This window comes from Oncorhynchus mykiss, chromosome 5 (genome assembly GCF_057628025.1).
Source record: "Oncorhynchus mykiss isolate SJ-2025 chromosome 5, ASM5762802v1, whole genome shotgun sequence".
NCBI classification, from domain to species: domain Eukaryota; kingdom Metazoa; phylum Chordata; class Actinopteri; order Salmoniformes; family Salmonidae; genus Oncorhynchus; species Oncorhynchus mykiss.
The window spans coordinates 36,445,183-36,458,517 of NC_143026.1; the positions used below are offsets into that span (position 1 = coordinate 36,445,183).

The window sequence follows — 13,335 nt, forward strand, 5'->3', positions numbered from 1 at the left end:
AGAAGCAGTATGCTCCTTCATCACCCTACCTGCTTCAGCCAGCCTGTAATAACACCCTTCAATGGATGACAGCTGTACTGTAGTCATTATAATGGTGTGGAACTTACTGCTAAACATACGTTTCACATTCCAGTTGCCATGATGTTGCTAGGAGTACTCATTGTATGTGTGTGTGAGCAGCTTCCTGCTGGGGCTGAGGAGCCGTCCTGCTACATGTATATCTACGGCAACACCACAGAGGCAGCGCTACAGAGGAACTTCACTAAGCTGTTTGAACTGCAGGAGCGGGTCCGCAACGGAACAGGTCAGGGCTTAAATATACAGAGCATTCGGAAAGTATTCAGACCCCTTCGCTTTTTCCACATTTTGTACGTTACAGCCTTATTCTGAAATTGATTCAATAAATGTTCCTTAAAAATATACACGCTACCTCACAACGACAAAGCAAAAACAGTTTGTGTGACATTTTTGCCCTTTTATTAAAAATAAAAAACATACCTTATTTACTTACATAAGTATACAGTCTACCTGTGGTCAATTCAATTGATTTTGAATTGAGCCATGAGGTCGAAGGAATTGTACGTAGAGCTCCGAGACAGGATTGTGTCGGGGCACAGATCTGGGGAAGAGTAGCAAAACATTTCTGCAGCATTGAAGGTGCCCAAGAACACAGCGGCCTCCATCATTCTTAAATAAAATAAGTTTGGAACCACCAAGACTCTTCCTAGAGCTGGCCGCCTGGCCAAACTGAGCAATCGGGGGAGAAGGGCGAACTTGGTCAGGGAGGTGACCAAGAACCCGATGATCACTCTGACAGAGCTCCAGAGTTCCTCTGTGGAGATGGGAGAACCTTCCAGAAGGACAACCATCTCTGCAGCACTTTACCAATCAGGCCTTTATGGTAGAGTGGCCAGATGGAAGCCACTCCACAGTAAAAGGCACATGACAGCCCGCTTGGAGTTTGCCAAAAGGCACCTAAAGGACTCCCAGACCATGAGAAACAAGATTTAACTATTTGGCCTGAATGCCTAGCGTCACATCTGGAGGAAACCTGCCACCTTCTCTACGGTGAAGCATGGTGGTGGCAGCATCATGCTGTGGGGATGTTTTTCAGCGGCAGGGACAGGGAGACTAGTCAGGATCGAGGGAAAGATAAACGGAGCACAGTATAGAGAGATCCTTGATGAAACCCTGCTCCAGAGCACTCAGGACCTCAGGACTCAGGCAAAGGTTCACCTTCCAACAGGACAACGACCCTAAGCACACAGCCAAGACAACGCAGGAGTGGCTTTGGGACAAGTCTCAATGTCCTTGAGTGCCCAGCCAGAACCCAGACTTGAACCCGATCAAACATCTCTGGAGAGAGTTGAAAATAGCAGTGCAGCAACACTCCCCATCCAACCTGACAGAGCTTGAGGATCTGCAGAGAATAATTGTACAAACTCCCCAAATACAGGTGTGCCACGCTTGTAGCGTCATACTCAAGAAGACACGAGGCTGTAATCTCTGCCAAAGTACTGAGTAAAGGGTCTGAATACTTATGTAAATGTCATCTTTTTACAGTTTTTTTTATACATTTTCGAAAATTTCTACAAACCTGTTTTTGCTTTTGTTATTATGGGTTATTGGGTGTAGATTGATGAGGGGAAAAAAACTATTTAATTTAATCAATTTTAGAATAAGACTAACGTAACAAAATGTGGAAAAATCAAGGGGTCTAAATACATTCCGTATGCAGTGTACACACAAATGGAACTAACACACACAATAGGAACTAGCACGCGACACAAAGGAAGTGCTAAGCTAGTGTTTCCCAACCCTGGTCATCCTGTACCCCCAACAGTACACATGTTCGTTGTAGCCCTGTACAAACACACCTCATTCAACTCATTAAGGGCTTGATGATTAGTTGACAAGTTGAATCAGGTGTGCTTGTCCAGGGTTATAATAAAATGTGTACTATTGAGGGTACTGGAGGACCAGGGTTGGGAAACACTGTGCTAAGCTAACACATCGTCTTGCCCCCACAGAAACAGAGCCCCTGCCTCCAGAGCTCCAGCCACTCATCACTGGAGACAACGATGAGGGGTCAGAGGTCAATGTGACGGGATCCCGTCGTCCGGCTGTTTCTACGCCGACAGTGACGAACTAAGGAAGTGAAGAAGCACAGAGAAGCCAACATGTCCGAAAGGCTGAACCGGTTTACTGTGAAAGTACTACATGCTGCGGCAAACGTGAGTGTTTTGTTTTCATTGCAACTACCAAAACCCATGACAAAACCCGTACTTATGTCTGTATTTGTCTCAATGTCCTTGTCCACAAACACTTTCCCCATGAGGATTATAGTCATTATCCTGTCTTCTCTTAAACCCATGCGATTCCTCCACTTTCCACTGGTATTGTGCACCAGCTTGGCGCGTTTCTATGTTTTGTAGTAAAAAAGATAAAGAGAAGCGTTTCCAATGACATCATCGGTATGCATCATATGATTTTAACCAATTGTTTACAAATTTGTTGTCACTTATCTTTTTTACTACAAAACATAGAAATGTGCCATTTTCACATACATTACATGACCAAAAGTATGTGGACACCTGCTCGTCGAACATCTCATTACAAAATCATGGGCATTAATATGGAGTTGATCCCCCTTTGCTACTATAACAGCCTCCACACTTCTGGGAAGGCGTTTCACTAGATGTTGGAACATTACTGCGGGGACTTGCTTCCATTCAGCCACAAGAGCATTAGTGAGCACGGGGGCATTGTCATGCTGAAACAGGAAAGTGTCTTCCCCAAACTGTTGCCACAAAGTTGGAGGCACATAATTGTTTAGAATGTCATTGTATGCTGCAGTATTAATATTTCCCTTCACTGGAAATAAGGGGCCTATCCTGAACCATGAAAAACAGCCCCAGACCATATTCCTCCTCCACCAAACTATACAGTTGGCACTATGCATTCCGGCAGGTAGCGTTCTCCTGGCTTCCGCCAAACCCAGATTTGTCCGTCGGACTGCCAGATGGTAAAGCGTGATTCATCACTCCAGAGAACGCTTATCCACTGCTCCAGAGTCCAATGGTTGCGAGCTTTACACCACTCCAGCTTACGCTTGGCATGGTGATCTTAGGCTTGTGTGTGGCTGCTTTTGGCCATGTAGTGTATCTTAAACACCTCTTAAGGATCTGGCCCTTTTCTTCAATTTTCACCTAAAATGACACTCAACTCTAACTGCCTGTAACTCAGGACCTGAAGCAAGGATATTCTTGATACCATTTGAAAGGAAACACTTTGAAGTTTGTGGAAATGTGAAATTAATGTAGGAGAATATAACACATTAGATCTGGTAAAATATATGTTTTTGTTTTTATCCGCACCCTTGTTGAAATGCAAGAGAAAGTCCATAATGTATTATTCCAGCCCATGCGCAATTTAGATTTTGGCCACTAGATAGCAGCAGTGCATGTGCAAAGTTTTAGACTGATCCAATGCACAGCTGTTCAAAATGTTGTATCAAGACTGCCCAAATGTGCCAAATTGGTTTATTAATACATTTATGTCCTGGGATTATTGTTGTTGTTGTTATTTACAACCTTATGCTAATCACGTTAGCTCAACCGTGCCGTGGGGGCACCGATCCCGTCGAGGTTAAGATGGTGCTGGAGATGAAGTTTTAAAATGTGGAAACTGAATTCTATTTAATGTAGACATTAGCATTATAGGAAGGAGTACATGTCATAGATTGTAAATATAAGGAACATATCTTTGAGGGTACCATGAGCTCTGTGTTGTAGGTTTCTGATGACAGCCATAGCTATGCGTAACCTGGCAGTGGGCCTCCCTCCTCTGGAGCAGCTGACCAGTGAAGTGGCCTTTTCCACCATGAAGGAACCAGAGACAAATCAGGACGAGGTTGGCCACGATGAGCTCTAGGAGTATTGTGTGTGTGTGAGAAAATGTATTAGTAAATTAATGTGTTTGAATGACAGCGAGAAGATGCTAGACTGTCAAGTTTCTGTGTTACAAAAAAAAAAACATTCCAAGGTTGTTTAATTTTGAATATGGTCAGAAGTATCAATTTTTCATAAATTAAATCCAAATAGACCTTCACAAAAGGTCTCTCTTTGCATGAGGTCATTTGATTGAGGGTAATAATTTTGTTTACTTGATAGGTACCTACACAGCTAGCGAGAATAAAATGTTATTAACAAGAAATTCATTAAAAGGCTTAAAAGCAATACAAATAAAGTTGTGTAGTAGTGGTGTAGCTGAACTTCATATGCTAGCTTTACTATGAAACCTATGGTATCAATGTTTGACTTGTCACCATTTGCATTCCAAAATGCAGCTGGTACTTTTCTAATAACACGATACAATATTCGCATTCTCAGTGTTTTGAACTTGAATGCTCATGTATGTTTCAGATTTTGGGTAAACCTTAAATGGGGGAAATGTAAAAAGTTTCATGAATATGTAGTCCACACAAATGCCAGGAAGTTTCACTCATTAGTTGAGAAAAAAAAGAGAAACCGGTATTGAAGTGTCATGCTTTATTGCGGTCTGTCTTAATCATGATATTTTACAGATTACTGTGCTCTGCCTAAAGTGCTACAGTACAACACCACAGTGTCATTAATGGTAGGGTGTCATGGCACAAGATACATACTGTACAGGACATACATATGCTATATACACACAATATTTAAAAAATAACAATGATAATTAAAAATCATTGGATTTGTTAACACCGGGCATGCTTTTCTCAGTTGAAGTGGACAATTCTATACATGACTTAAATGAAAAGGTAAACTTGGGTTAGTTTAACAAATGAAAAATGATTCACTAAGTGTGCTAGTGTCCACCTGGTCTCAATTCAGAGAACACATTGGATAGAAATAAAGGATGCCCAGACCATCCTCATATTTTAGAGTGTCTATAGTATTAACCATCCATAATTGTCTAACGAATGACAAGTGCAAAGTAAATGTTAGACCAACTAAACTCTTCAAAAAAGTATCCACTGTGAATTACGCACAGTGGAACATTACAGCACCGCTAAGAGTTTAGCTCTGGAGTGCTTCAGTCGCTAAGTTGGATCAAAACTCTGGCATTTTAAAATGGCCCTTTGTTGTAGGTTTACAGCAGCAGTCCCACGTTCAAAAAGAGCAACAATGAACCACATTGTTCTTCTTTACAATAGAGACACACTAAGATAAGGCAGACAAACAAAATGCATCTTATTACACAGACAAGTTCAGCTTCCCTTTTTATATTTCAGCTTTTTAACCACGCATTTGATCGGCTGCCCTTCATTAATTCATAGCTAATATAGAGTTAAACAGTTTGACCTATTAAAGGTTATTTCATCAACATATCACAGTGTAAAACCGCGAGGTCTCACCTTCATTTTAGGGAAATACCATTAGTAGATGCATACAGCCTGCTGGTCCATAAGGCTGAGTCTATATATGCATATGCCTTAGCTCCATTTTCATTAACGGGGTAGTGTACCTAATAAACTGAGTGTCAGTATAGTATTCATTTTATATATATATATATATATATATATATATATATGTGTCCATGAGTTTCTAGTGGATAGACCAATGGTTCAAGAAAAAAAAGCATATTTAATATTAAACACCAATGTTGTTCACTAAATTGATGGTTAACATTTAGGATTATCCTTGACAGCGTTGTCATAATTGTTTTATTTTAAAGTGATCTTATTTGATTATTTATTTTGCATGTGATAAGGCCACACAGAAGGCCAGAGATTAGACACCTGTGATAATCTGATGTACTCAAATGGGCCACTAGATGTCTTGTAGTAGATTAAATAAAATCCTTGAAAATTACCAAATTCTGGTAGTTTACTGGTAACTTTTAAAATGTTCAGTAATATACCCTCCCTTTGCAACCATGTTACAGTAGTGTTCTTCTTTGAGTAACAATACTTCAGAAAAGGCATCTCTCATCAACATATCCATTAATGCTGGGAAACAAACTACAAAATGACTATGAATAGATAAAAATGGTATATCCACACACACAACTATTAGAATAATGTTCACAAAATTGAGACGCTTACAACGTGTACATTTCTGAGTCATCCCTTTGTCGTCAAGAGTTAGTAGTAAGTCCTCCAAACTGGCATACAGTAACTCTACCTTGGTTGAAGGTCTGGGTAAAATATTCCATGTATCACTCCTTCTATGACAACATTTGAAAATGTATCTATGAAGAGAAAAAAAGTCAAACTGATTTGTTCTATACAATATTACGTTTCCCCTTCAAATGATTAGCTATTGTATTTACATTATGTAATATTTAATTAAGAGATCTCACTTTAATATTGCAACGATATTGATTGTCTATTCATGGGCAGTGTGAAGATGTGTAAAGACATGTTACCGTGGGTGGATGGGAGCAGGTAGGGGTCTCGCTGGTAGATCATGGTTGGCTGATGGGTCAGTTTACTACAGAGAGACCAGGGAGGAGAAGGAGAAGTTAAGGGGGTTAAGGATCACAAGCCTGATAAAGCCAGACCTCTGACAACATTATGCTGAATAGTTAGCTATTTTGACATTATACTTTGTAATTAACCTACATCATAAACTATACAAAAAGGTAAAATCCACTAAATCACACTGTTAAATAACACTAATATGTGAGAAGAATATTTTTTCATTTTGGCGTTTATAACAAGGTTGGTAGAAGCATAGAAAAATCGCTGTGGAAATCCGTTGCAGCTCAAGTCGATTACAAAATCCACAATGCAATGCTCTGACTAACGGCTAGAAAACGTAGCGACACACAATATTACCAAAGACAATATCAGCATGTAACGGAGCTAGTTAGCTGTAAAAATCACCTAAACTGCACTACCAATTTAGGAGTATACAATCTCACCATGTTCAACCTGCATTCCCATCTCATTTCTATAATATCTCTGGCAACTGCACCATACAATGCACCCTGGACCAAAGAAGCAGACAAATAGGAAAAATGTGCTAGACCCTCGATTAAATTACAAATATCTCGAGGTAGGAATATCACTAAAATATGGTCAATGGCTCATTTGAGAGAAGACATCTTCCCGAGTTATGACATCAGCCAGTATTGAAATCTGACAACGTATGATATAGGTTTTCGCAATCTAAAAGTGGTATTCCTATTAACTTCCAGTGTAGTGAGAGCAACTATTACGGTGCTACGTAATACTGGACGGATTTCTGCCTGTTTGAACGGCAGTAACACAGATACACATGAAAACATTAAATGACACAGGGAATTGATAGGAACAAATACAATATAACATTCAAAATGGATTAACCTTTCAAAATCACTTAACAAACCTTGACTCTTCAGATTCCATTTCAAATGACCTTTAATGGAAGAAAAACATACAAGATTCAGAATCAGTTTGGGGATTTTTACATAAAAGGCAGGAACTCTATTCTTGCGGAGAGGAGAGATGTTCTATATAGGGCACACTGTATAAAAACTCACCCACAGCTTTCTGTTTTTGGCAGCGAGGGAAAGTGGCGGATGTTGAGGAAATCCAGGAATATCTTTGGGAGAACTTCATTCTCCATAATTATAGTCTGTTAAATAACGGACACAAGAAACAAAAGCAAATGGAAGTTGGGAAAAAAAATGTAATTGTACCATTTTAATGAGCTGTATTGATACAAAATATGGGTTCGAGGAAATGGTCCGTATAAACCTGTAGGTGTTCTCCATTACCTGTAGGTAGAGTTCCAGACCATGTCTTCTCTGCTCCAGAACTTTGGGAACCCAGTTCCGTACATGTTTAGAGGGGATCTCAGGCAGTTTTATGCTCTTCTTCAGCTGAAAGAAGCAAATTTCAAATTGAGCATAGTCACAGGGCATGGATTAGGGAAGAGGAAAAATTAAAAGCCTAGCTCAAGCCTAATTCCAGCCATTATGATTTTAATTTCCTTCACCCATAGACTAAGGCTATTCCACTAATTATCACCCCACTAACCTAGTCCAGTCGTATAACATTATTGACAATGATGGCTCAGTATATGTTCTGAAAGTATTGTGGGCTCAGTTCTTGCATCAGGAATATCCACTATATATACACAAAAGTATGTGGACACCCCTTCACATGAATGGATTTGGCAATTTTAGCCACACCCGTTGCTAATGGGTGTATTAAATCGAGCACACCACCATGCAATCTCCATAGACAAACATTGGCAGTAGAATGGCCTTACTGAAGAGTTCAGTGACTTTCAACGTGGCACAGTCATTGGATGCCACCTTTTACAACAAGTCAGTTTGTCAAATTTCTGCCCTGCTAGAGCTGCCTCTGTCAACTCTAACTCAAATCCAAGTTTATTCATCACATGCGCCGAATACAACAAGTGTAGACTTTACCATGAAATGCTTACTTACAAGCCCTTAACCAACAGCGCAGTTCAAGAAGAAAATATTTACCAAGTAGACAAAAATAAAAAGTAATAATAAAAAGTAACACAATAAGAATAACGAGGCTATATACAGGGGGCACCGGTACCGAGCCAGTGGTAGAGGCTAGTTGAGGTAATCTGTACATGCAGGTGGGAGCGAAGTGACTATGCATAGGTAACAACAAACAGCGAGTAGCCGCAGTGTACAAAAGGGGGGGGGGGGGGGTCAATGTAAATTGTCCGGTGGCAATTTTATAAATTGTTCAGCAATCTTATGGCTTGGGGGTAGATGCTGTTGAGGAACATTTTGGTCCTAGACTTGGCGCTCCGGTACCGCTGGCTGTGCGGTAGCAGAGAAAAGTTTTTAACTTGTGTGACTGGAGTCTGACAATTTTATAGGTTTTCCTCTGACACCACTTGTTATATAGGTCCTGGATGGCAGGAAGCTTGGCCCCAGTGATGTACTGGGCCGTTTGCACTACCCTCTGTAGCGCCTTACGCTCAGATGCCGAGCAGTTGCCACACCAGGCGGTGATGCAACCGGTCAGGATGCTCTTGATGGTGCAGCTGTAGAACCTTCAGTCTCCTGAGGGGGAAAAGGTTTTGTCGTGCCCTCTTCACAACTGTCTTGGTGTGTTTGGACCATGATAGTTTGTTGGTGATGGTGACACCAAGGAACTTAAAAAAACTCTCAACCCGCTCCAGTACAGCTCCGTCAATGTTAATAGGGGCCTGTTCGGCCCTCCTTTTCCTGTAGTCCACGATCAGCTCCTTTGTCTTGCTCACATTGAGGGAGAGGTTGTTGTCCTGGCACCACACTGCAGGTTCTCTGACCTCCCTATAGGCCGTCTCATCGTTGTCAGTGATCAGGCGTAGCTACCACTATTGTGTCGTCAGCTAACTTAATGGTGTTGGAGTCATGTTTGGCTACGCAGTCGTGGGTGAACAGGGACTACAGGAGGGGACTAAGTACACAACCCTGAGTGGCCCCAGTGTTAAGGATCAGTGTGGCAGACGTGTTGTTGCCTACTCTTACCCCATGGGGGCGGCCCGTCAGGAAGTCCAGGATCCAGTTGCAGAGGGAGGTGTTTAGTCCCAGAGTCCTTAGCTTAGTGATGAGCTTCGTGGGCACTATGGTGTTGAATGCTGAGCTGTAGTCAATGAACAGCATTCTCACATAGGTGTTCCTTTTGTCCAGGTGAGAAAGGGCAGTGTGGAGTGCGATTGAGATTGCGTCATCTGTGGATCTGTTGGGGCGGTATGCAAATTGGAGTGGGTCTAGGGTGTCCGGGAGGATACTGTTGATATGAGCCATGACCAGCCTTTTAAATTAATTCATGGCTACCGACGTGAGTGCCACAGGGCGGTAATAATTTAGGCAGGTTACCTTCGCTTCCTTGGGCACAGGGACTGCTTGAAACATGTAGGTATTACAGACTCGGTCAGGCAGAGGTTGAAAATGTCAGTGAAGACACTTGACAGATGGGCCACGCATGCTTTGAGCACACGTCCTGGTAATCCGTCTGGCCCAGCGGCTTTGTGAATATTGACCTGTTTAAAGGTTTTGTTTTCGTCGTCTACCGAGAGCGTTATCACAGTCATCCAGAACAGCTGTTTCTTTCGTGCATGCTTCAGTGTTGCTTGCCTCGAAGAGAGCATAACAGACATTTCTCTCGTCTGGTTGGCTTGCGTCACGATTTCCCTTTGTAGTCCGTAATAATTTTCAAGCCCTGCCACATCCGACGAGCGTCAGAGCCGGTGTAGTAGGATTCAATCTTAATTCTGTATTGATGCTTTGCTTGTTTGATGGTTGGTCTGAGGGCATAGCGGGATTTCTTATAAGCGGCTGGATTAGTCTCCCGCTCCTTGAAAACAGCAGCTCTAGCCTTTATCTTGATGCGGATGTTACCTATAATCCATGGCTTTTGTTTGGGATATGTACGTACAGTCACTGTGGGGACGTCGTCGTTGATGCTCTTATTGATGAAGCCGATGACTGAGGTGGTGTATTCTTCAATGCCATTGGATGAATCCCGGAACATATTCCAGTCTGTGCTAGCAAAACAGTCCTGTAGTGTAGCATCTGCGTCATCTGACCACTTCCGTATTTAGCGAGTTACTGGTACGTCCTGTTTTAGTTTTAGCTTATAAGCAGGATCAGGAGGATAGAATTATGGTCATATTTGCCAAATGGAGGGTAGGGGAGAGCCTTGTATGCATCTCTGTGTGTTGAGTAAAGGTGATAGATTTCTTTCCCCCCTGGTTGCACATGTGACATGCTGGTAAAAATTTGGTAAAACTACATTAAAGTCCCTGGCCACTAGGAGCGCCGCTTCTGGGTGAGCAATTTCTTCTTTGCTTATGGCCTTATAGAGTTGGTTGAGAACGGTCTTAGTGCCAGCTTTGTTTTGTGGTGGTAAATACACAGCTACAAATAATACAGATGAGAACTCCTTGGTAGATCATGTGGTCTACAGCTTATCATAAGGTACTCTACCTCAGGCGAGCAGTACCTCGAGACTTGTTTAATATTAGACATCGCGCCACAGTTTAAAATGTCCTGTTGGTAGGATAATCTTAATTGTAGGTCATCAATTTTATTTTCCAATGATTGCACGTTAGCGAGAAGAATGGAAGGTAGTGGGAGTTCTCAGGATGCCCGATCTGCGTCCCCTTTCCTGGCGTCTTTTCTTCATGCAAAAGGCGTGGTTCCAGTGAAAGCAGGATATCCTTCTTGTCGGACTCGTTAAAGGAAAAAGTTTCTTCCAGTCCGCGGTGAGTAATCGCTTTTCTGATGTCCAGCAGTTCTTTTCAGTCATAAGAGACGGTAGCAGCAACCTTGTGTACACAAAACACAAAAAAATATTACAAATAGCACAATTGGTTGGAAGAATGTAAAATGTCAGCCATGTTCTTCGGCGCCATCTTAGAATGGCGTGTTATTGTGAAGTGGAAACATCTAGGAGCAACAACGGCGAAGTGATAGGCCACACAAGCTCACAGAACGGGTCCGCCGAGTGCTGAAATGCGTAAAAATCATCTATCCTCGGTAGCAACACTCACTACCGAGTTCCAAACTGCCTCTGGAAACAACGTCAGCACAGGAACTGTTCATAGGGAGCTTCATGAAATGGGTTTCCATGGCCGAGCAACCATGCTAAGCGTCGGCTGGAGTGGTGTAAAGCTCGCCACCATTGCAGTGGAAAAGCAATGTTCCAACATCTAGTGGAGAGCCTTCCCAGAAGAGTGGAGGCTGTTATAGCAGCAAACGGGAGACCAACTCCCTATTAATCCCCCATGATTTTGTAATGAGATGTTCAACAAGCTGGTGTCCACATACTTTTGGTAATGTAGTGTAAATCAGTCACTTGTACACAAACTCACTATTTTATGCAGATTATGGAATTCACTGTAGCGTTTCTCCACTGTATGCTGTCTACCATTCATTAGTACCTCAATTTTAAAGACCTGGTGATGAAAAGAAAGTCATCATGGTTAGGAAATGTGAACGTATAGAGAGATATGCCTTGAATCAATTCACAATCGACAGTCATGGCCATTTAAAACATTTTTCAACACAATACATTAAATTACACCAAACTGCTCTTTAGTAACTTTGCTATCAAGGAAAACCCGGGAGGTCAGGGAACGTGTTAAAGCAGTTGATTGATGTTTCACATCCTGTCAGTGTTATCGTCCAAAACGTTTTTACTGTCTGTAAAATGTGTGAAATGGAATGGATCGCGCCAATCGGGTCTTCTCTACTCTCACTCGGTCTAGTCACGTTAAATAAACGTTAGTTGACAGCATTGGTTGACAGTTTGCCTTGAGTCGCTAACAATACTCAAGGTTAATAAATATGCTATTGGTTTGTTTAACCATTTGTTGTAAATTTGCTATGTTAGCTATGATTGTTGTTTTTCGGAGGCTTACTGGTGCATACATTCAATATCTTACCGTGTAACCTTTCTCCATCGGATTGTCCTCTGAACGGAACGATGGAATGGAAATCCTGACGTTATGCATTTTGGCAAAACAAACCCGAACCTAAATGCATAAAATCCCGAGTTATATATTAATTTGCAGACACATAGATGGGCTTTGGTAGCTAGCTACGGCTAGTGTTGGAATGGATTCTTCTTCTTCTTGTTTCTGTAGAGTATGGAAGAGGCAAAAAAGTCTTCACTGCTCCCATCTACTGGGGTGGAAAGTTATTACAACGCGAGACGACCAATATGTTTCTAAAATCAATCGACTGCGGGAAAACCTGCTTGAAAATCAATATTTTTGAAAAACAAAATCACAATTAATGTCACAATGATTTATTCAAGTAGATTTCCTGGAATACATCAAAACGTTGCAGTTATATCTTCTTTCATTGCATAAATATCAAACAGGATAAAAGAGACCGCTAGCAGACTAACCATAAGCACAAGCATTTCACAACACAACTAATGTTTTAGAGCACGGGCGCAGTATGTACTTGCTTATATCTAATAATTTTCAAACCCTTGGGTCATAAAAATATTCAAAAGTAACCTTGAATTTAAGTTGTAAACATACAGTTGAAGTCAGACTTTTACATACACTTAGGTTGGAGTCATTAAAACTCTTTTAAACCACTCCACACATTTCTTGTTAACAAACTATAGTTTTGGCAAGTCGGTTAGGACATCTACTTTGTGCATGACAAGTATTTTTTCCAACAATTGTTTACAGACAGGTTATTTCACTGTATCACAATTCCAGTGGGTCAGAAGTTTACATACAAAGTTGACTGTGCCTTTAAACAGCTTGGAAAATTCAGAAAATGTCATGGCTTTAGAAGCTTCTGATTGGCTAATTGACATCATTTGAGTAAATTGGAGTTGTACCTGTGGATGTATTTAATGGC

The 13,335-nt window shown here is 41.4% G+C and overlaps 1 protein-coding gene and 1 pseudogene across 3 annotated transcripts; one reads left to right on the forward strand and one right to left on the reverse strand.

Moving 5' to 3' along the window:
• On the forward strand, positions 1 to 5,861 carry LOC149983257 (vitamin K-dependent gamma-carboxylase-like; annotated as a pseudogene). The gene is made up of 3 exons (XR_016496035.1): positions 1 to 304; positions 2,031 to 2,234; positions 3,795 to 5,861. The product of XR_016496035.1 is annotated as a vitamin K-dependent gamma-carboxylase-like (transcript).
• Positions 4,536 to 12,610, reverse strand: snx24 (sorting nexin 24). 2 transcript variants are annotated; one of them, XM_021602616.3, is made up of 7 exons: positions 12,399 to 12,610; positions 11,826 to 11,909; positions 7,750 to 7,854; positions 7,513 to 7,607; positions 7,359 to 7,388; positions 6,415 to 6,479; positions 4,536 to 6,237 (listed from the first exon to the last, which is right to left on the reverse strand). In XM_021602616.3, the coding sequence occupies exons 1-7, from the start codon at positions 12,465 to 12,467 to the stop codon at positions 6,167 to 6,169; spliced, it is 519 nt and encodes a 172-aa protein (XP_021458291.1). In that variant the 5' UTR covers positions 12,468 to 12,610; the 3' UTR covers positions 4,536 to 6,166. The 2 variants fall into 2 exon arrangements, with proteins under 2 accessions (XP_021458291.1, XP_021458292.1); XM_021602617.3 differs by lacking the exon at positions 11,826 to 11,909 and having other exon boundaries at positions 12,399 to 12,604.
• Between the last annotated feature and the right edge of the window lie 725 nt (positions 12,611 to 13,335).

Excerpts from the sequence above, each read along its gene's own strand:
- snx24 (XM_021602616.3), bottom strand. The coding sequence starts at position 12,467 with ATGCATAACGTCAGGATTTCCATTCCATCGTTCCGTTCAGAGGACAAT. Across the intron at positions 7,608-7,749 it reads GTCTGGAACTCTACCTACAG|ACTATAATTATGGAGAATGA; the intron begins GTAATGGAGAAC and ends GTTATTTAACAG. Across the intron at positions 6,480-7,358 it reads ATGGAATCTGAAGAGTCAAG|TAAACTGACCCATCAGCCAA; the intron begins GTTTGTTAAGTG and ends GTCTCTCTGTAG.